A 22,069-nucleotide genomic window follows, 5' to 3' on the forward strand; every position below is an offset into this window, starting at 1 on the left:
CATAATTTTGTTTTTACATGTAACTCACATGCGTGGAAGTACGAGGACGAGAAAAAAATTATCAGCCTGGCAGGCAGTTTGTGTAACATTTTTTCCAATGACTAGATTCCATACCCGAGGTATAATTCTGAATGAAGTAAAAATACTACAGTTGTCATAATCTCTTCAATCAACTCTTTTTTTTTTTTCAGATAAAATTTTCATTAGATGGAAGTCATTAGGTGGAAATCAGAGAGTCCCAAATATGATGAATGGGATGGTAACTTTTCATAAAGTGCTATTCCCTAGTTGTTGCAATATATCCTCTGCAAGGTAGACAATACAAGCAATCTTGTTTGCATCCAAAAGAACATCAGCCATAATCTTTCCAGCTGTCTAAATAAACTTCACATTTTTATGTAGATGTACCAGCTTTTACTCATTGTCCTGATTTTGGTGCTCATATACAATAACAATTGGGCATACTAAAGTAGTTGGTTTCTCTTTAAAATTTATGAAACATCGCTGTGCAATTTGTTTCCATACTTGCTTTCAGTTACCATTTAACAAATGTAGCACTTACCTTGCTCAACACTTTCTTGGAGTTAATATTTCACGTAAAACACATTCCATTCTTTTTACTGATATGCCTAAAGCATAAATTATTTTGCAAGCATTTAATTGCTAATTTCTAACAACACATGGTGCGGTATCTCAATGATTTTGTATGTGATTACCACTAAGGAGTGTTATTCATATGGGCCACACTGAAAAGAAGTGCCCTCACTATTAAATTCAGCCATTAAAAATGAAGCAACATGCTCACTACGAATCTTCATCAATTCTGTGTGAATTTCCACAAGTCACAAACTTTCCAAAACAACATTAAATTCCAGTTCTTATCTATTTGAATGAAACAAACACAGCTTGACTACTTTAAAGTGCCGGCAAGTAGGCAGGTCAAAAAATATTTCATTTTACCATTTGTACAGAAGGAAACCAAACACACAAGTTTTTATAGCTTGGTTGTTAACATTCATAATACACATACGTTCTGGCACAGTACACTTATTTCATAAAATTGTTACACACAAATATACACATAGATGTACTACTCAGGAGCCCAGAGCTTAAATGTTCTGTCATAAGAACTTGTTGCTATATACTGTGAATCAGGTGAAATGTCCACACACATGACCTTTCCATCATGTCCAGACAATGTCCGCAGTGGTTGCCATGTCTTGTTAGACCACACCTGGAAGAAAGGTGAACATTACACGACTAGTCACAATTTAATATAGCCTTCATGAAGGAAAACAACAGTTATTCAATGTTGTTACAAAAAAGTACATACAAACTTGATGTAGTCTGACTGTATGTGACTGTAGACTTTCCCATCATATATTGCTAGAGTTTCCATCTGGGTAGCTGCATTGAAATTCTGTGATATTTCTGATGAGAGTGACACTCACTGAAATAATGTGGAGTTTAAATGCAGCCACCCAGATGGAAGTATGAAAAGATTTCATCTGCAGACACTATGTTCATTTCATGTGGAATATGTGTGAGGAAACTACACTACAATAATAATTTGCAGTCAGGTACAAGTGAGGTTTTGTTGGAAAAACCATTGCGACAATCACTTCCTGTGATTTAGGAAAGCTGTCAGAAACATGTTTTATGCTGAACTAGCATGCTGTACACCATTATTTATGTTCCACTTATATTTCATGTCATATTGTACAGAAATGTTTCATTTTAACAAATCTAATGATAACCAATGCGCTGACCATCACTTTCAAGAGGTGAAATGTGAACACTGTCACAAGAGGTGAAATGTGAACACTGTCAATACACACATAACAAAGTAAAAGTGATATACTACCCCGGCTTGAGGAACTAATCAGTTCCTTCCTCGGTGTGGAGAGAGGGATACGTTCGGGGATGTTAAGAAAATGATGGGCAGATCAACGCAGGTCCAGGATGACAGAGAGACAAAAATGAGCGGCGGCCATGTCAGTCTCTGAATCCACGAACGATTGCGTAATTTCTTTACTGACATTGGAATCTAACCTCCATCACCTACCCTTTATATTTGTTTTTAACTTTCTGAATAAAGTACTTCTGATCCTCATATTTTCATCCAATTTTCTGTCAGTGACATAATTTTCATTATTCTATAAGGAGCAGTCAAATGAAAACCAAAAAACCTACCACAATGGGACTATGGAATGATTCCAATCAAAAATCATCAAAACACATGTTATGATCTTTATCCCACTGTAATCAGTTCCTGTTTCGTAGAACTTGATTGGCTGCTGGCGGATCCACAACTGCATCCACTCTTGTGCTTAACTGAAACCAACATCCAAGCATGTCATTCTTCAAGTCGCCAAAGATGGGGATAGCACACAGCTCAATACACTTTGAAACGAGACTCGTCGGACTAGGCAACATGTTTCCACTCATCAACAGTCCAATGTCGGTGTTGACGTTTCAGGTGAGGCGTATAGCTTTGCGTCGTGCAATCATGAAGGCCACACGAGTGGGCTGTATGGAGGATGCTGTACTGTTTCCCAACAAAATCACTCAAGTGTAGTGTTCTTCCAATTGGCAATGTGGGAGCTGGGCTTTATCATGCAACAGGACAATTCCATCTGACAGCATTCTGACAGTCTGAGGACAAATGGCAAAGCCAAAAGTGGAAACATCCCACACATCCCCCACCAAAGAAGACCAAAGCTGTTCACACAAGTTCCAGTAAGGTCATAATGACCTCCTTTGAGTGCAGCAGCCATCTGCTTGTCGAGTTGCTCGAGCATGGAACTATAATCAACGCACAGCACTAGTTAGTGCCCGCCCCTCACACTGCCAGTTAGATGAAGGCTCAAAGGCTACAGTCCAGCAATTTGGCTGGGAAACACAGTGTCATCTTCTGTACAGCTTGGATCCTGAACCATGTAATTTTCACATCTTTGGTGGCCTGTAGAAAGATAGGCATGGACATAAGATTTCAGTTGGATGAGGAGGTGCAAAAGTGGGTGCGGTTGTGTGCCCGTTAGTGGCTGACTGCTTTCTACGGAATAGAGAAGTGACTGTCTTGACCCCCAGTGGGATAAATGTCTTACCATGTGCAGTGATTACTTTTGAATGGGACTATTCCATGGTCCCATTATGACAGATGTTTGATTTTCATTTGACTGCCCCTTACATTTACACCATTTTTAAAAAAGATTGGAAAGGCTGGTAGAAGCTGACCTCTGAGAAGATCAGTTGAACAGAATGAACACCATATTGAGGAGGGGTTATAAGATGAAGGAAAACAACTCTGGAACACAGAAACATTTTAATATCTATTATAAATTTAAGTATTGCTTTATCATGTAGATAAGAAGAAATTCAGTATTTTGCAACTGGGTATTTTATTTGTGTCTGCCAAACGTGTTTCACTTATTCATGCTAGGCGTCACTGGTGATGTTTGATGATGTTTGGTTTGTAGGGCACTCAACTGCACGGTCATCAGCACCCGGGCATCATCTCACCACTGATGATACCTAGCATGAATTGGCAAAACATATTTGGTAAATACAAATAAACCATTCAGTTGTAAAAGACTGAATTTTTTCTTATCTGTATGGTATGGGTGTCACTGAAGTATCAACTGAGGAAAAATGTCTGCAAATATTAACAACATAAATTTAAATATTAGTATGCCTTTTCTGAAAGTATTTGTCTGGAATGTAGTCTTATATGAAAGTGGCACATGGACGATGACCAGTATAGACAAGGTGAGAATAGAAGCTTTGGAATCTTATGCTACAGAAAACTGCTGAAGATTAACATGACAGATAGGATAATTAATGAAGCTGTACTAAACAGACTTAGAACAACAATAACTACTACCACTACTTTTAAAAGGATATTCTTAATGTTTGCATACACGTATTTAACCATCCAAATCAGACAAGTTACCTCAATATAATTGTGCAATGCATCTTATGTTGCACTTACACTATGCAAGCCTCAACACAGTACACAATGAAGAGACAATTGGACCAAGATATCATTCCATTAACACATACAGCACAGGAAAGAGGAACAATGTGTGTCTTCTTTTGTTAGTATTTTTGCTTCAGAATAAATGTTTTGCAGTACTGCGTCTAGAAGACATGTGAGCAGTTTCCCAAATACTGGTTACGTACAACAAGTGAACCACAGACTAAGGACAGGAACCAGTGTTGTCTGAGAAACATGTTGAAGGGGAGACTGTGAAGTTGTCTGTATTGATTAGATGAGATTCAATTTATTATCTCCTACAACTACTCGCGTGTAAGGTCGTTCATTTTTTAAATCAGAAGTCAAAGTGTGAATACTTTTATTCATTGTTGATTTTAAAAGTTTTAATCAGAAAAGAATATAGGAATATAACATTTACTTCAAAAGTCTGTTAAGTCCACATCACAAAGACTGTCATGCAAAATATGAAATTATTTTGTTAAGGAAAGTTTTGGTAATGCACAAAATCTCATAGAAAAAAAAAAGACAAATGACCCGATTAATCACAAGAGAAAATGAAGTAATATACATGCAATTAGTTAAAATTTGGCTTTGTCTGGTTCAGTTTTAGATCCTTTTCCATAGGATATTAATTAAAAATACATAATATAATTTAGGAGTAAAGGAGACAACAAACACACACACACACACACACACACACACACACACACACACACTCTCTCTCTCTCTCTCTCTCTCTCTCTCTCTCTCTCTATGTACGCTGAAATCAGACAGTTGTCTTCCTTACTCCTACATTACTTACATTCTGCCAAAACTTTCCACGCCACAATTAAAAAATACGGTTTATAAAATTACATAAGCAAGTTTAGTCAACTTTAAAACTAAAGAACACGGTGGTTATAGCTTGGTATTGAGTGAAGATTTAATTTGAAACACAATGTGAATATAAAATGTGTTGGAAAAATGATGGATGGATTGAATGTTGCTAGTATCACTCTGATGTAAATGCCACATTCACTTACGTACTTCCCCTTTTCTCCATCCTTTTCCCTCCTTTGCAATTTTTATTGTTGTGTATTCTTTCTCCAACTTAATTTTTCTATTCCAGTGTCTGTTTCTTGTATAAGAGCATGTAATCAACTGTCATAAACTGTATGTGTGGAAAGCAAGTAATATTTATGATTTATATACTCTCGCATTCTATGCAGCACTTTACAGAATAAGAGACCAAATAATCTGGAATTACTTGAAATCCAGAATAGTGAGGAAACTTATTTGTTCAGTGAAGATACTGGGAGGTTTTGATACAAATGATATAGTCTGGTACCCTTCTGAGTTCATCATTGGCTGACCAAAGAAATCAATAGAAATTTCAAATGGTATCTCAAGCTTCCCACATTTTTTAATTATTCTGTGATTAAACTTATTTTTAAGTGTTAAGCTCATGTTACTGATAGAATTTTCACTTATCACTCAGAGGAATTAAAAAAGAAGAGCAATCCTAAGTGCATTAGAAAGAACAAAAATTACCCAGCATTACACAAGAAGCAGTTACTACTTTTTAAGAATGCCCTGAGAATATAAGATACCTCTCTAGTTTTGTGTTGCTCCGCCAAAACTGTCATCTCTCTCTATATGTAACAAGTAAGAAGATGCCAAATTTTACACTTATAGCTACAATTTTATTCAAGGTTTTATTACCTTCGACGAATTGTCATATGAAGAAGTGATCAAAAAATTGCCACTGCCCTTTTGGTATTTAACTTCTGAAATAAGATTCATATGTGCTGGAATCGTATAAAGACAGTGACGCCGGCGCAAATCCCATATTTTACAAGTATTATCTTCACTTCCAGTGGCTATGTGGTAGCTGAGAAGGAAAAAAAAGTGTTAACAGAATCTTCCATTGGTTCTTGGTAGAACAACATTGTAATAAATGAAAAGCACCTGTTTGCTTTTGTTCCACAATATTACAATTTTTATTTAACCGGTTTTCGGTTTACAAGGCAATCTTCAGACAAGATGGCCTTGTAAGCCTAAAACCGGTTTAAAGAGGTAAGAAGAAGAAATAATATTGTAAAACAAAAGCAAACTGGCACTTTTCATTTATTGAAAAAAGTGTTTTTGATAAAATGTTTAATGTGTTACAAAATAATTACCAGTTTTAAAGGAAAGTTATTTAATAGTATAAATGAACAGTTATCAATTTTCTCACCCATTTGGAGAAAAGTCAATTCCATAAATTGACTTCAGATGGCCCTCCATAAACATTATACACCTCCCAGTGCGTAGATCCCAAATTCGACCAAATGCGTCAAGTCCACTGAAAAGTATGATTCATGAAACATCTATTAATAATTAAATACTATACATGTCAAAATGCATTTGTTGTATTACTGTGGCATTAACAACACGTAACAACCACCAAAGTAAATTAGTTACTTGAATTAAGACATAAATATGGTATTAATTACCTACATGAAAAGTTGCGACTAATGAAAATATTTGTCAGACTAGGCTTCAAACCTGGATCACCTTGACCATCAGACAATCCGAGAATGCTTCCAAACCAGACTCTCACTTTCCCTGTAACTGATGTTTTCACCAATGATTTTCGAACATTACAGTTGGAGATATTCCCATGAGGTACGCGGGATAACACCACTGGGGAAACAATTTTAGTGGAGGCTACTGGATACCAGAATTCAATAGTATCTGTGATATTATAAAGAAAGATACATTGGCTTTAAGAGAAAAAAATTACTACAATGATATAGTGGTATCCAAATATCCAAATAATTACACACACACACTCTCTCTCTCTCTCTCTCTCAACATCTGAAGTAACATGAGTTTCCTATGACTTAGCCAAACATTGGTGTATAAGCACAGTTTTGTGGCAGATTTACACCACTACTGTAGCCACTACACTACAGAAGAAGATAATGAACTTCAAGTAGATGTAGATGTAGAAGTTCTGCTGTACAAATAGAGAAAATAAATAACTACAGAGCACTCACATGTATTCTGCAAAAGTAAATTGACTGAGTGACAGGTAATGTTTCTGAGACCATTAGAGCATTGCATGTGACTGTATAGGAGCAATTCAATCAAACAAACAAAGTATCTGCTGTTTATCCTCATTTTTACTGTAGTTACACAAATTCAGTTTTTGTGCTAGCCACCAGATATCTCAATCTACGTGGTTACTCTGCAGCTCACAATGAAGTGGCTGGCAGAGGGTTTATTGAACCACATTCAAGCTGTCTCTCTACCATTCCAATCTCAAACAGCACACAAGAAAAACAAACACTTAAAATTTTTCTGTGCGAGCTATGATTCCTATTATTTTATTATGATGATAAGCTGCCTTTCTTTGGACCTTTTTTTTTATGTCCTCCATCAGTCCTATCTGATGTGGATTCCACACTGTGCAGCAATACCACAAAAGAGGATGGACAAGTGTAGTGTAGACAGACTCTTCAGTAGACCTCTTGCATTATTTCTTTTGGTACTCATGTGGATAACTTCACACTTTTCATGATTTAGAGCAACTGACATTTTTGCACCCTACCAACATCTTTTCTAAATCATTTTGCAGTTGATTTTGATCATCCGATGTCTTTACAAGATGGTAAATGATAGCATCATCTGCAAACAGTCTAACAGGGCTGCTCAGATTGCCCCCTAAATCATTTATATAGATCAAGAACAGCAGAGCGTCTCTAACACTCCCTTAAGGAACACCAGATATTTGGCTGGGATGGCACATCAATAGGAGGATCTGAAGCCACTGGTGACATCGTGTGTGGTAGCTGTCGTTTTGGCTAACTTGTGACTGAAATAGTGAGTATGCCATCTGCTGACAAATGCAAAGATATAGCAGTGTAATCGACATTTGTAGGTAACTGGTGCATGTGTGTGTGTGGGGGGGGGGGGGGGGGGGCGGGAGGGAGGGAGGGGGGGGAGGGAGGGAGGGAGAGAGAGAGAGAGAGAGAGAGAGAGAGAGCTGTCAAGCTACTGGCTCATTATTTGTCACACGATTGTCACAGCAGGCATCCACTATCTACAAGTTCACAAGTTTCTCTGGATCAACGTCTCTTATGATGTAAAGTTTGATGGAGACTGGCCTCTCGAAGTCCAAATAAGTCACCTGCATGTCATGGGGTAAATGACCACAGCAGTTGTCGTCTGTTTTTCTGGGCACGTATTATGCGCAGCTGTGTGTTCGCACAGAATCCACGCTGGTTTTGAGGTGGTTTAATGAGGCCATTGTTGCTTTTATATTGAGCGAAATTTCAAATGCGTGGAGTGCGTGTCGCGCAGGTCAGCGTCCCGGCTGGAGGCGGCGACCTCACTATTGTGTGCTTTCGACATGAGTCGGAGCAGTTTGGCATACGTGGTATTTTATGAGATCTAGTGCTGCATGGAGTGATACTGTCTGCAGTGTTGATGCACTGTCTATGCTGTAGCACAGTGAACATTCTGTCCACCAGGCACTGCTCTGCCTCATGAGCTATCATGGAGTTGTAACTGCTGCGGAAGCTTGACAGTTGATAAGAGTCCATAATGCAGTATCTGGCATGATGTTCAAATGGAATAGCATCTGTAGCCAGTGCCACAGCTGGCATGGAATCGTGTCGGCAAACATAGACTACCAATTTCCATCGTCATTCTGGGGTGCATGACAAGTGCTGGAACAAGGTGGATTTTACCACTTCATATTTGTTTCATTCGGGTGATGGGAGGATGACATCGCAGATAATACCAGCATGCACCACTAACAAGGGGAGGCCGCCAATTGTGAAATTCAGATTCGATTCATACTGCGCATAATAAAAGCTCATGGCCAGAGGTGTAATGTGGCAAAGCACCAAGATGCACTTCTCAGCCGTTGTCGAGAAAATCGACAGTTAAAAGAAACCGTTGCGGTGAAATACTCTCTACGATTAGTAACTTTCCACAGCGTCGTGGTGCAGCGGTAAGCACTCGGATTCGTAATCCGAAGGTCGCCGGATCGAATCTCGCGCCATGCAATTTTTTTTTATAATTAGTTTTTTGTAATTCAAATATATATATATATACACACACATACATACTATTCGCCTCCATTTTTCCTTTTGTTTAACAGGGTGTACCAAAGCTCTCCCGTCCGCACTGATTTTCGACGATGTTATAAGTTGCGCTAGGGACCGCATCTACCTTCTTTTGAAGTTAGCAGGCAACTACGCTAGTTATGCCGCGGCTCGTTTCGGCCCATTCAACATCTGTTCTTCAAGTGTAACGAGCGAGTAACGGAGTTTATTTTTCATACCTGCCACAGCAAATTTGTGTTCGTGGGGTCTCTATTCTAATTCGAACGTTTGACTTACGCAATACGTATTCGTTTCGGAATATCGTTTCTACGTGTTCCGTTAACTATACGTGGTTAACATTATGAAGACAATTAATAACATTTGTGAAATACAACTTTGTTTACGGAAAACATAATGATGTTCGAAGTCGCCAGTTCTTTCACGATAAACGACTTTCAACAACTTATTATATGCATAATTGTTGCAACTGATTGCCGGATATGAATTACAAAAAACAAATACTAAAAAAAAAAAAAAAAAGGTTGCATGGCTCGAGATTCGATCCAGCGACCTTCGGATTACGAACCCGAGTGCTTACCGCTGCGGAAAGTTACTAATCGTAGAGAGTATTTCACCGCAACGGTTTCTTTTAACTGTCGATTTTCTCGACAACGGCTGAGAAGTGCATCTTGGTGCTTTGCCACATTACACCTCTGGCCATGAGCTTTTATTATGTGCAGTATGAATCGAATCTGAATTTCACAATTGGCGGCCTCCTCTTGTAAGTGAGAAATTAATGTCACAAATTAAGAGTTATTCAAAATTTCTAATAAGCTAAACACACAATGCAACAAAGCAAGCCAAAGTGCCGACTGTTCTGGCTGGACGAGCGGCAGCTTGGGTTGTGTGGCGAGTCTCTGAAGTATGGATATAGTTGCACTGGTGCTATTGTGCAAAATGGTATAACCGGCAAACTACTGTGGGTGCATATCTGATAATCATGTCCAGGTAATGTGTGGCCTGTTGCACTCCACCATACATGGTGACATGATGGTCGCATTTCCCAATAGCATTCGCAATGCGGTTGGCAAGAGTGTCATGTTACTATTCATTTTAGTCCAGCTTGTCCTGCTGAGCCATGAACTGATGCACTTGATGCCAAACCTTGTACAAAAGTCCAATGGTAGACTGTCCTACAGCAGCCTTTGTCGTGACATGCTGGAACATGTGCTGTTTTGAGAAGCAACAACTGCAGCCTTATCTAGTTGATATTCAAGCACTGGTTGGCAGTTATTACGCTGATGATGCACATAACTTGCTCTGATCCTTGAGGTGCAGTCCTCGAGAGGCTGATGATGTTGAGTAACTGATGCAAGATGCCTGCACAGTTACTGCGTATTATCACAATATGGAACAAAATGTCAGCCAGCCACATTACATATTTGTCACAGGTCACCAATGTGGTAGATTTCCCTATCAATTGCAAGGGTTGTACCAATAACTGAGATGACAAATTGATATGATGCTACTACTTTATTGCTCATAATCCAATATACGAGGCATTAACATGGTACACGATTCAGCATCGAACTCACCCCCTTAGAAGTCCACGCATATATTGCACTTAGCCATATGTGTTATCTAGAATGAGACAATACTCATGCTGGTATCCCCACACGATTTTTCAGTTTGCTCTTATAGGTTACAGATTTAAAACTGTCCATTGAAGTTTTTATTCAAAATGGAAAGGAACTTACAGATCAGTGTCTAATTCATTATTTGTAAGCCAAACAGCTTTCTCTCTTGTGGGAAACTGGTTGAATGCTTGCAGTTTTTCTTGTGGTTCCTTTGTTTTCAAAACATAGCAATGCAATGATGATGATGATGATGATTGGTTTGTGGGGCACTCAACTGCGCCATCATCAATGCCTGTACAAAGTCCCAATTTTTTCACAGTCCAATCTAACCACTGTTACGAATAATGAGGACGATGATGAAATGATGAGGACAACACAGACACCCAGTCCCTGGGCAGAGAAAATCCCCAATCCGGCCAGGAATTGAACCTGAGGCCCTGTGATCCAGAGGTGATACAGCACTCTAACTGCCACTTTCTCTGTCTAGAGTGTTATCCATTTTTGTAGGTGTTGGCAACTTTCTAAGCTTCTGCTTTTGATTTTTTTTCTCTCATTTGTTAGGCAGTACATGTGTTGTAGTTTTGTGTGAGCATGTGTACTATTATTGTCTATTCTTATATTTATTTATTTTATTTTTTATTTATATATGTAGGATAAGTAAATGAAATGAAAACTGAATAAAAGCCAGTGCTTGATTTGTGACAGTACACACCAGTATGTTGTACCAGTACCTCCAACAAAAAGAAATGGGAGCCACAGATTTTGAGGTGTGATACGATAATATTTTTTCTGTGGCTGAAGTGATGTAAGACAAATGTTGTATTTAACAATATAAGGAAAAGGATAGATTGCTACTCACCATAAAGATGACACGGTGAGTTGCAAACAGGCACAACAAAAAGACTATTACAAATTAAAGCTTTCAGCCAAAGCCTTCTTTAGCAAAGAAAACACAGACGCATTCACACAGGCAAGCATGCCTCACGCACACATCCCTGTCATCTCTGGCAGCTCAAACCAGAACGGCAAACGGTGCGAGCTGCTGTAAATGGCAGTTACATGTTATGAAGTGAGCCTGCTAGTGTGAATGAATTTGTGTGTGTGTGTGTGTGTGTGTGTGTGTGTGTGTGTGTGTGTGTGTGTGTTTCCTTTTCTGAAGAGGGCTTTAGCTGAAAGGTAATCCATAACTGGATTTTCACTGTGCCTGTCTGTGACTCAACAATTCATCTTTATGGTGAGTAGCAACCTATCACTTTCCTTACCTTAATGATACTTCAGCCTAGGCTTTCCATTTTTTCAATGCTGTATATGACTTCTAAAATGCCCAGAAAACACAAAACCATGTTTAAGAGGTCTAAATTTCAAAAAATTCCCCCGGGAGGTCGCATGTCTTTTTGCAAACCAAGTACTGATGCAACTATTAATAAAAAATTAAAAATAAGAACAAACAATAAAAATAAAGAGAGTGCACACGCGCATACACACAGAACTTACATCACCACACACAAAGTCAAACAACAACCAACTGAAAGCAAAAACGGTGAAAGTTGGCAACACTCACAAAAAAACAAATGACACTCTAGACACAGAAAGTGGCAGCTACAGTGCTAATTTTGGAAAACACAGCAACCACAAGAAAAACTGCAAGCTTTCCAGTTTTCCACATCCGAGAAAGCTGTCTGGCTTACAAACAATGCATTACATCCTGATGTGTAAGTGTATGAAATTTGTTATAAAAACTTCCCTGAACTGTTTTAAATCTATAAGCTACATGTGCAAATGGAAAAAATCATGTAACATTTCAGGACAGCCTCTAAATACGCCTCGTAAAAATGACGTAACACATCTGGATGCACAAGTAAAATAAAAAAAATTAATGTGCAAAACACAGTTTGAAAGAAAACTATTGATTTCTCTAGAGCTACTACAAACACGGGCACCACAAGAAACTTGTATCAAGAACTGTGTAAGTTTTAGTCTTTGTGGATGTTCCACCAATATTGCCATTGTTTGTGCCAACTGTGAAAATAAGACCTGATTTTGGACCTCTGAAAAGTGCAGAATAACATTTTTGAGAGTAATCAGGCTTCTATATGCACTGTCAGTAATCAGTAAATGGCATATTGCTGCTCAAACATTTTGTGTAACAATGGATCTTTCAATGTCACCTGCTAAAACAGACAAATACACTGAAGCGATAGGAGACACTGTTTAGTCCGTAGCATATTTATCTCTAAAAGCTGCTGCCAGTGAAACCAAATATATCAATGAAGGAAAACCACCTGCGGAAATTTTTAAAATATTAGAGAAGGAATGGGGAGTATTTTATACCAAGTTCCTTGGGGATGGTGGCTCCAAGGCTTACAAAAGTGAGATAGGATCTATGTCATACATCAATAGGACAATAACTAAACAAGAATGTGTCGGTCATGTTCAAAAAAGAATGGGCACCCGTCTACGGAAATTGAAGCAGAATCTTTCTTTTACTGGATTAATAATTATGCTTGCATCATCAGCAAACAGTGTCAGTTCAGCATCTTGTTTCACATAAGAAGGGAGGCCATTCACTGGAGGGGACCCATGATCGAACCTTGCGGAACACCTAATGTAATTTCACCCGAGTTAGATGAAGTGGCAAACTGCTTTGAATCACTTGAAGCATATAAAGAGACTTTTTGCTTCCTGTTCTGTAGATATGACTTAAAACACTGTGCTGTTCCATTTATACCATAGAATTGTAATTTCTCTAACATAATGTCATGGTTCACACAATCAAATGCTTTGAATAAGTCACAGAATATTCTTACTGGTGACATTTTACTATTTAAAGACTCTATTATGTGGACAGTGAAATTGTATATTGCTGTCTCAGTGGAACAGCATTTATGAAATCCGAACTTGATTTACTAAGTATCCCATTACTGTTGAGATGGCTAAACACTCTTGAGTACATTACTTTCTCAAATTTTTGAAAATGCTGTAAGCAAGGATACTGGCCAGTAATTATTGACATCTGTGGTTTCCCCCCTTTTGTAGAGAGGCCTGACAATGGCATATTTTAACCTGTCTGGAAAAATATCCTGAGTCAGTGATGCATTACATATGTGACTCAAAACATCAGCTGTAATTGCTCCACATTGTTTTAATAACTTGTTAGAGATGTCATCTACTCCAACAGAACACTTATTTTTCAAAGATTTAATAATTTTTCTTATTTCACAAGAGGTTGTTAGATGAAACTTAATCTGACTAAAATTTTTCAAAACTGACTCTTCCATGTACTGCCTGGCTTTTTTTTTAAAACTATTCTCACCAATTTTTTCTCCTACACTTAAGAAGTGATTGTTAAATACATTGGCTACCTGTGTACTGTTGGTTAGGATGGTCTCATTCTCTTTAACAGTAATACTACCTACCCCATGGTTACTTTTCCTGTCTCCCTTCTAACAACATTTGATTTGATTTTATTGCTGGAGTTATTAATTTCTTCTCTGTCATGGAGTTATTAATTTCTTCTCTGTCTTACATATTTCTTGATTTCCTTACAACTTTTCTCAGTATGTTACAATAATTTTTATAGTGTAAAACTGCTTCTGCACCTTTACTAGTTCTTGCTGTCTCATACAGTTTTCTTTTTCTTTCTGAAAACACTTTAATACCTGTAGTAATACAAGGTTTCTTTGAAAAGTTTGTGGTGTTACATTTAGTAATTTTCTTTGGAAAACAATGTTCAAAAAGGGATATAAATTTATCAAGAAATATGCTGCATTTATCATTAGCATTTGGCTCATTATATACATCTTCCCAGTTTACATTTCCTAAACTTTCTCTGAAGTGATCTATAGATACCAGGTTGAGCACCCTCACACTTTTACTTAATGGTTTCTGAAGTGTACACCCTGTTATGTTTTGTAAGTTAATCAGTTGTGCATCATGTTCAGACAATCCATTTACCACAGGGCAAGCATGTGTTTGTTCTACACCCTCTTGCTGTACAAATACATTATCTATTAGATTACTCCTGTCCTGAGCTATACATGCAGGGAAATTGATCACTGATTATAAGTTATATGTTCTTAACAACACTTCTAGTTCACTTTTCCTACCAGAATTATTTAGAAAGTTAACATTGAAATCACCACAGATTAATAACTATTTCTTTTTGTCTGACAAACAGCATAATAGGGAGTCAAACTTTTTTTTTATGAATATATCCCAATCTCCTAGTGGAGACCTGTACACTGTTGCTAATATCAACACAACATTATCTAGCTGAAGTTCACATGCACATACCTCAAAATGCTGATCAACACAAAATTTGCTTACTTCAACAGTTCTGTATTTATACCCTTGTTTTATGAAAATGGCAACTCCTCCTTCATCCATACTAGATCTACAAGTGTAAGATGCTAAATTGTACCCATTTATACTAACATTTTCCATCCCCACAGTTACATGGTGCTCAGACAGACAAAGTATGTCAATCTCATTCTTATTTTTGAGATCATATAAACACATTATCAGTTCATCTACTTTATTTTTTATTCCCCTGATATTTTGGCGAAGTAAGTTGATACTGCCCTTAGCTTTATCTCTATTTGCTGTGCATGAAGTTTCTTTTCTTCTATTTTCCTTGGTTGTTGTATCTCTGGAATTTGGCTTTAACCTAAAAAAACCTGTCTACCTGGTCCCAATAGCCACAGGGATCACCCCTTGTGTGACTGTGGCCCCCCTTACAGTATCTACTAATAGAGAAGCTAACTTATCTTTCCCCTTCCTATTAAGGGGCAGGCCATGTGTAGTGTACCCCCACCTACCTATAGCATCAACTGGAACAACACTCATGTGAGACTTTGCCGGTGTCTGGAGCATACCATTCAGCTCAGTGTTAACACACCTTACAGCAGTGTTTACCCAGGGCTGATCATGGCGCTGAAAGACCTCCACAAACCCCACTTTTGTGTGCCCAGTTTCTGCTCCTATTTTATCCAGGTCACTCCTAATACTATATCTTGGATTCATAGCCAGGCTGTTTCCTGCTCCCCCAACTATAATTACCTGATATTCCTTCTCAAAGTCCTTGCATAGCTGACCTAAGTTTTCTGTCACCTGGCTAAGGCTAGCACTTGGTTTCACAAAACTTGTGACCTGGTACTCTGTCCCTAACTTCTCCTGAAGCTGTTGGCCCACACCCCTCCCATGACTGCTACCTATAAGCAGAATTTTTCTTTTCCTATTCTGGTTTGATCCCGACCTGTCTTTTTTTCTTTAAGCTAGTATTCTGCTTCAACCTACATTCAACTACATCTGAATGAGGCCCTTCCTCCACTACTTCAGATAGCTAGCCAAACTGATTTGCTAACAGAATTTCAGAAGTTTTATCAATTGTTTCCCTTTTTCACCGTTTGCTTGCTACCTTTTCCCAGCACCCAGAATCCTTTTCCTCCCTTAGCTCACATAATTCCAAATTCACGATTTCTAATTCAGCCTTAAGGGCACAAATCTTTGCCTCCTGTTCCATGATTTTTCTGCCCTTTCTACATAACCTACAATGCCATGTTTGGAAGAGCCTCATTATCTACCCTCGTTTCCTCTTCACTGCACTCACCCAATGAAACCACAACCTACAGTCTATACAGAACACCCCGTCTTTCAAATTTCTACGGCAACCACCACACTTGTCACACATGGTTTGATAGTAAAAAGTAACACAAAATCAGAAAATAACTTCAATAACACAATAGTTTTTTAACGTGTACTAATATGTAACTAAACACTAATGTAAACGAACTTATAAACTTGCTTCAGAAACTTTTAATTAACGACACAAATTGTGGATGAGAGACACGAATTAATTTAACTTTGAAGTGCTAACTCTAGTCAAAAACAAATATCTACACTCGTACGAAATTTACACCTAAGTATGTAAACAAACTCACGACTGCTGGCCTTTACGAAATACTTCCTTTTCGATGTAATTAAGATTAGAAAAGCGAAACCTTCAATAGATAGATTAGATAAGAAGTAAAAGCATTAGTCTAAAATGTAATATTAACTAAATTAGCTCTTATTTCAATATTAATCGCTTAACTTAGTGAGAGCTACATACACGCGAGTCCACCTGGCTGCTGTTACATAATAGCTACTTTATGGGTTTATACTTATATTTCATCCAAGTATAGAAATTATAAAAATAATACGATGCCATATGGTCAATGGATTAAGCAAATTATTTCACTGCTTACACAGTGTTCTAATATTAATTTCATTGGTACTGAAAATGAAGATCTACAAGAATGATATAAGTGACACCCTGCTCTTTAACAACCACTACCACCTTCCAAGAAGGAACTGCAGGTTAGTTTCAAAGAAATGCACTATAACCCCACTTTTACGTTACTGGAATTTACGTTTTCCCGATGTTTATGACATTGTTCATTGGTCTCGTCAAATTTCTTATGCTCACAATGTCAATTTTCACCCGATTTTGCGTCAGCATATTTATAATTTTCCCGCAATTTACGCATTACGAAAAAATGTTTGTGGAGAAAAAATGATGTAGGCATGATGTTGGCCGTACAGTAGTGTTTACAAGTATTACATGGTTAAGTTCCTTGACACCAGGGCGCTCTACTCAGCGGATTTGAACCGGTAAATGTGTAAAAGTTGCAACAATTTGTGCTTCGTGTTTTATCTTCCGCCGCTGCCGAGCTCTACTTGGGATGGTGGCTGCTGGGAGTAACTAGGTTTCTTTGAATGAAGATATCATGACCAGTCACAACCATTTCCAAACTGTCTCTACTGCACAAACGAAGTTTCATGATTGTTGTGATAATCATGACACCTTTGTCGAACCATATTTAGCGTATGGTCACTTGGAACACTAGTTGACACTGTCATTCATTTTGCGTTGCTCAAATGTATTTAAACACAACGCCCATTATGAATTTTATTCATGCGGAGAAAAATGTGTTTCGAGAATTTATTCTTGCTGTCGTGTGAAGTATTTATGTATGTATTTTTTGTGATGTTACACAAACAAACAAACAATGAAATAATGTGAGTGATATTTTGTGTGTGTATGTGGTTTTCTATATAACTGATGAGGCAAAGTATCTGATAACCTCAAAAACATGACTACAGTGTAAGAGACACAGAATAACATGTAGTCAAACATCACACAAAATACTTATTTCGATAAATACTTATTTCGAGAAAAAGTTCTCGAAACACATCATGCTAAGCATGAAAAAATATGTAACTAGTGCAGTATTTCATTATTTAAATAATGAATGACAGCTGCAGGCTTTCAAAAACATGACATGAAATTGAGTCAAACGTTCCTACTTACATCAGCGGTTTTTATTCGATAATAAACTTTCATTAGATAATAAACAAGTTCCTGCAAGCCTTTTGATGGCTGCTATGTACATATATCATACATACAGTTTGAAACATCGTTTCCCACATTTTGCATTTTCCCGTGTTTTACCCCATTTTTTTGAAGTCCCTTGCAGTAGCCACCAGAAAGATCACGGGAGGCGCACATCGGCACGGCGCGTCACGGACGGTAGTTGCCGCAAGTAGAGTCCTGTCCACCAGAGGCAACGCGAGAATTCAGCCCTGACCTCTGCCGGTGGAACAACAACAACAACAACAACAACAACTCAGGCAGCACGGGCCCCATTCAGTTCACATCGGGCATGCCTAGGACACAGTTCCCGGTCTACACTAAGTGAAGTGTGACGGAAAACGTGAACCATGTTACTACATCCCTTGAAAAGTGTAAAAGTGGGGTTTCACTGTACAAAATAATTTCATTGATATTAAATCAAACAACGGAAAATCTAGGATGGACTGTAACAATATAATGAGAAGGAAAGTTGCTACTCACCATATAGCGGAAATGCTGAGTCACAGATAGGCACAAAACAAAAATATTTTCACACTTAAAGCTTTCAGCCAATGGCCTTTTTCAACAATACACACATATAAGCGCGAGCATGCACACGCACACACACACACACACACACACACACACACACACACACACACGACTGCAGTCTCAGTGTGGCTTCAGTTGCCTGAGACTGCACTCATGTGTGTGAGTTGTGTTTGCAAGTGTGTGTGTGTGTGTGTGTGTTTGTGTATCTATTGTTGACAAAGGCCATCGGCCTTTAAGTGTGAAAATCTTTTTGTTGTGCCTATCTGCAACTCACCATCTCCACTATATGGTGAGTAGCAACTTTCCTTCTCATTATATTGTTTCATTGATATTAATTGCAGCTGTATTTAAAGTTTAAATGTGAAGCGTGTTTCCTTTGATTCTATGCACACTGTCCATTTTCTTGGCAGTGCTATTTTTGGAACAAGGAAAAAAAAATGGATTACATATAGTTACCTACCCAGTACCCACAACAGCACCATCATTTTGAAAAGAAATACAGTAAACTGGCTTGCAGTGGCCTTCCTGATGAAGAACTTCCTGGCACTGCTCCAGGTCCCAGAGTCTCCATGAAGAATCAAAGCAACAAGTACCTAAAAATCGACCTGATGGATGGAATGCTAATCTGGAGACACGGTGAGGTTCATGGCCTTCAACATCTGCTAGTGGCTCTTCACTGAAAAAAGAAAAAAAAATCAGGTCAACGGACATAACAATGATAAATATTGACTATTAGTCAGTCACATCAATGTTGGTGTTAACACTGTCTTGTACTTACAATTATTTCCCTCCCCCAAAACTAAAAACCGATATGAAAATTCCTTCTTTTGCATTTACAAGTCCTCACTGATTGTATCATATTTATATCACATTTTGTGGAGAAAATAATTGTTAGATTTATACATAGGTAAAATAATCACACAATAAGAGATAATAAAAACCACTTGCTTCATAAAAACTGGCAATAAACCTTCCACAGTAAACAACAGATTTTCCGCATGTGGAAAGTGCATATTATTATTATTATTATTATTATTTGATACTCATAAACAAAATCAGGAATAAATGTTAGAAATATAGTGTTTGCTCTATCAAGTGAAGTGAAGGGTCCATCATACAGAAAATTTGTTCAGGCTTGAAAAGGTTCAACAACAGAAAAGATACTCGCTGTCTCATAAATATTTATGGGCACTACAGAAGACATACTGTAAGAAGAGATAATCTAAGAAGATTTGACAACAAATACAATTAGAAAGCTCTCAAGGTACTTATGATAGAACAAATCATTTAACAATATTGAACAGAAGTAAATATAATGCCAAGAACATAAAAGTAGGGTTAGAGCAATTTCTCTTGTCATCAAAGTTTAAACCTGCATGTTTATCTTGAAATGTATACACAGAGGACCAAATGTTATCAAATTGCAGGATAATAATAATAATAATAATAATAATAATGATATTTTAATGGGTCTCAAGGGGCCTGGTGAAAGTAATCCCACTGGGGAAAGAGGACCTACAGTTTAATGAGGAATTCAAACCACATCATTTCTGGTGAATCTTCACATTACTGAGGTGTGAAGGCTGGGTTACAGACACGCTAAAAAATTTCTGTGGCTCAACTGAGATTCGAACCTCAACCTCTCAGTATCTGGACACACCGCAATAGTCTGATTCATGAAGGATAGTGGTTTGTACAGCCTGAATCATGGACAGAGATTTAACTGTTGCTGGTTGTGAGCAACAGTTGTGGTATGCAGATACACATGCTCTGCACTTGAACAATTGTATATACTCGAAATTATGTCTCTTGCTTGCTTGTGCAGAATTTGTCACTTGCCATCACGATCAGTTACGACAACTCAAAACAAATTAATAAAAATTCTTTAAATAGCTAACTACGATCACGTTTAATGGTCACATTGGCTACAACATTCACAGCAGAGTACTGAGAACACTACTGGACACTCATTGGTTGTCAGAGAATGCTTGATGTAGAGGTACAGAACATGCCCAAATTCATTTGCCATTGTTCTTGACTCCGACTGCAGACCATTTGTCAAAACACGTGGATTCTTCCCATCTGTTATGTTTTTCTGCTGCCATAAACGATCCAATTTTTATTTCATTTAAAATACATTTATACATTGTCTTGAAGTACTTAAAAATCTCGAAATCCTATTTAGACTTAATTTCACTTAAATTTATTCAGATTTTTTTTTAGCTGTTCTGATTACACTTACTTATCTTTCATTAGGGCACCGAGAGTTAAAAGTTACAGTTAATGTTAGATCAATAATTTGCTACTTGTAAAAAACCTATGAGCTAATAAGCATAATTCCATAAAGTGATCAACACCATTCGGAAGTTAAGCATTCCCACCTTCCTGTCACATATTTTAATTTTCTGAAAACTAATTGTCTTCTACAATAATTAAATCTGAAGTTCTGAACCAGTACCATTTTCTCTCATAGATTTCATCAACACCACTGTTTATTCCAGACTCTTGACAATATGCTTTAGTTACCTTAATTTTTCTGAGCCATCTGACATACAACATTATTAATAAATTCTTCTAATTTGCCATTATTTACAATGTGGCAGTTATTCATGTAAACAAGTTGAATCACACTGAAGAAGAAAATGATGTCCAGGTATTTTTCCAATTCTGTAACCAGCAACATTCTCTGTCATCCAGAATTCCACCGACTCTTATAATTAATCAAAAACAGAACATTCCAACTGTGGTGTCACCGCCAGACACCACACTTGCTAGGTGGTAGCCTTTAAATCGGCCGCGGTCCATTAGTATAAGCCGGACCCGCATGTCGCCACTGTCAGTAATTGCAGACCGAGCGCCACCACATGGCAGGTCTAGAGAGACGTCCTGGCACTCGCCCCAGTTGTACAGCAGACTTTGCTAGCGAAGCCACACTAACAAATACGCTCTCATTTGCCGAGACGATAGTTAGCATAGCCTTCAGCTAAGTCATTGGCTACGACCTAGCAAGGCGCCATAGCTTTGATAATTAATATTGTGAAGCATGCATCATCAAGAGCGATGTTCTACAAATGTGGATTAAAGTTAAGTATTACAGCAACTGCGTCCATTTTCTAAGTTCTCATTTCCTTTTAACTGTTCCAGACCTCACGCCAATCTGCGTGAGCTTAACGAGTGCCTTTCGGCTTCCTCTCGTTGTGACTTGGCTGTCTTGCTAAGTCACAACACCAACATAAGCTTTTTTCAAAGTATTATGTGGTTTTCAAAATAACAGCTTGTTCTTAGTCCCATCTATAACTAGTTGGATGTCTTCCAAAATAATCAGTCTGGATGTACTCTCACTGTTTGACTTGCGCCACAATTATGCATATTCCATAAGTGAAAAGACACATACAGACAACTGCAAAACTCAAGG

At 37.9% G+C, this 22,069-nt stretch overlaps 1 protein-coding gene across 2 annotated transcripts in view; it reads right to left on the minus strand.

The window, feature by feature from the left end:
* Positions 1–864: 864 nt before the first annotated feature.
* LOC126418494 (U4/U6 small nuclear ribonucleoprotein Prp4) overlaps positions 865–22,069 on the minus strand; it is a 43,930-nt gene continuing 22,725 nt past the window's right edge. For both annotated transcript variants that reach the window (XM_050085287.1, XM_050085278.1), the window contains exons 7-10: positions 19,115–19,330; positions 6,213–6,320; positions 5,699–5,867; positions 865–1,234 (exon numbers count right to left, since the gene is read on the minus strand). In XM_050085287.1, the coding sequence (XP_049941244.1) occupies positions 1,091–1,234; positions 5,699–5,867; positions 6,213–6,320; positions 19,115–19,330 (637 nt within the window). In that variant the 3' untranslated portion in view covers positions 865–1,090. The remainder of the gene's footprint in view (positions 1,235–5,698; positions 5,868–6,212; positions 6,321–19,114; positions 19,331–22,069) is intronic.

Source organism: Schistocerca serialis, chromosome 1 (genome assembly GCF_023864345.2).
Source record: "Schistocerca serialis cubense isolate TAMUIC-IGC-003099 chromosome 1, iqSchSeri2.2, whole genome shotgun sequence".
In the NCBI taxonomy this organism is placed as follows: domain Eukaryota; kingdom Metazoa; phylum Arthropoda; class Insecta; order Orthoptera; family Acrididae; genus Schistocerca; species Schistocerca serialis.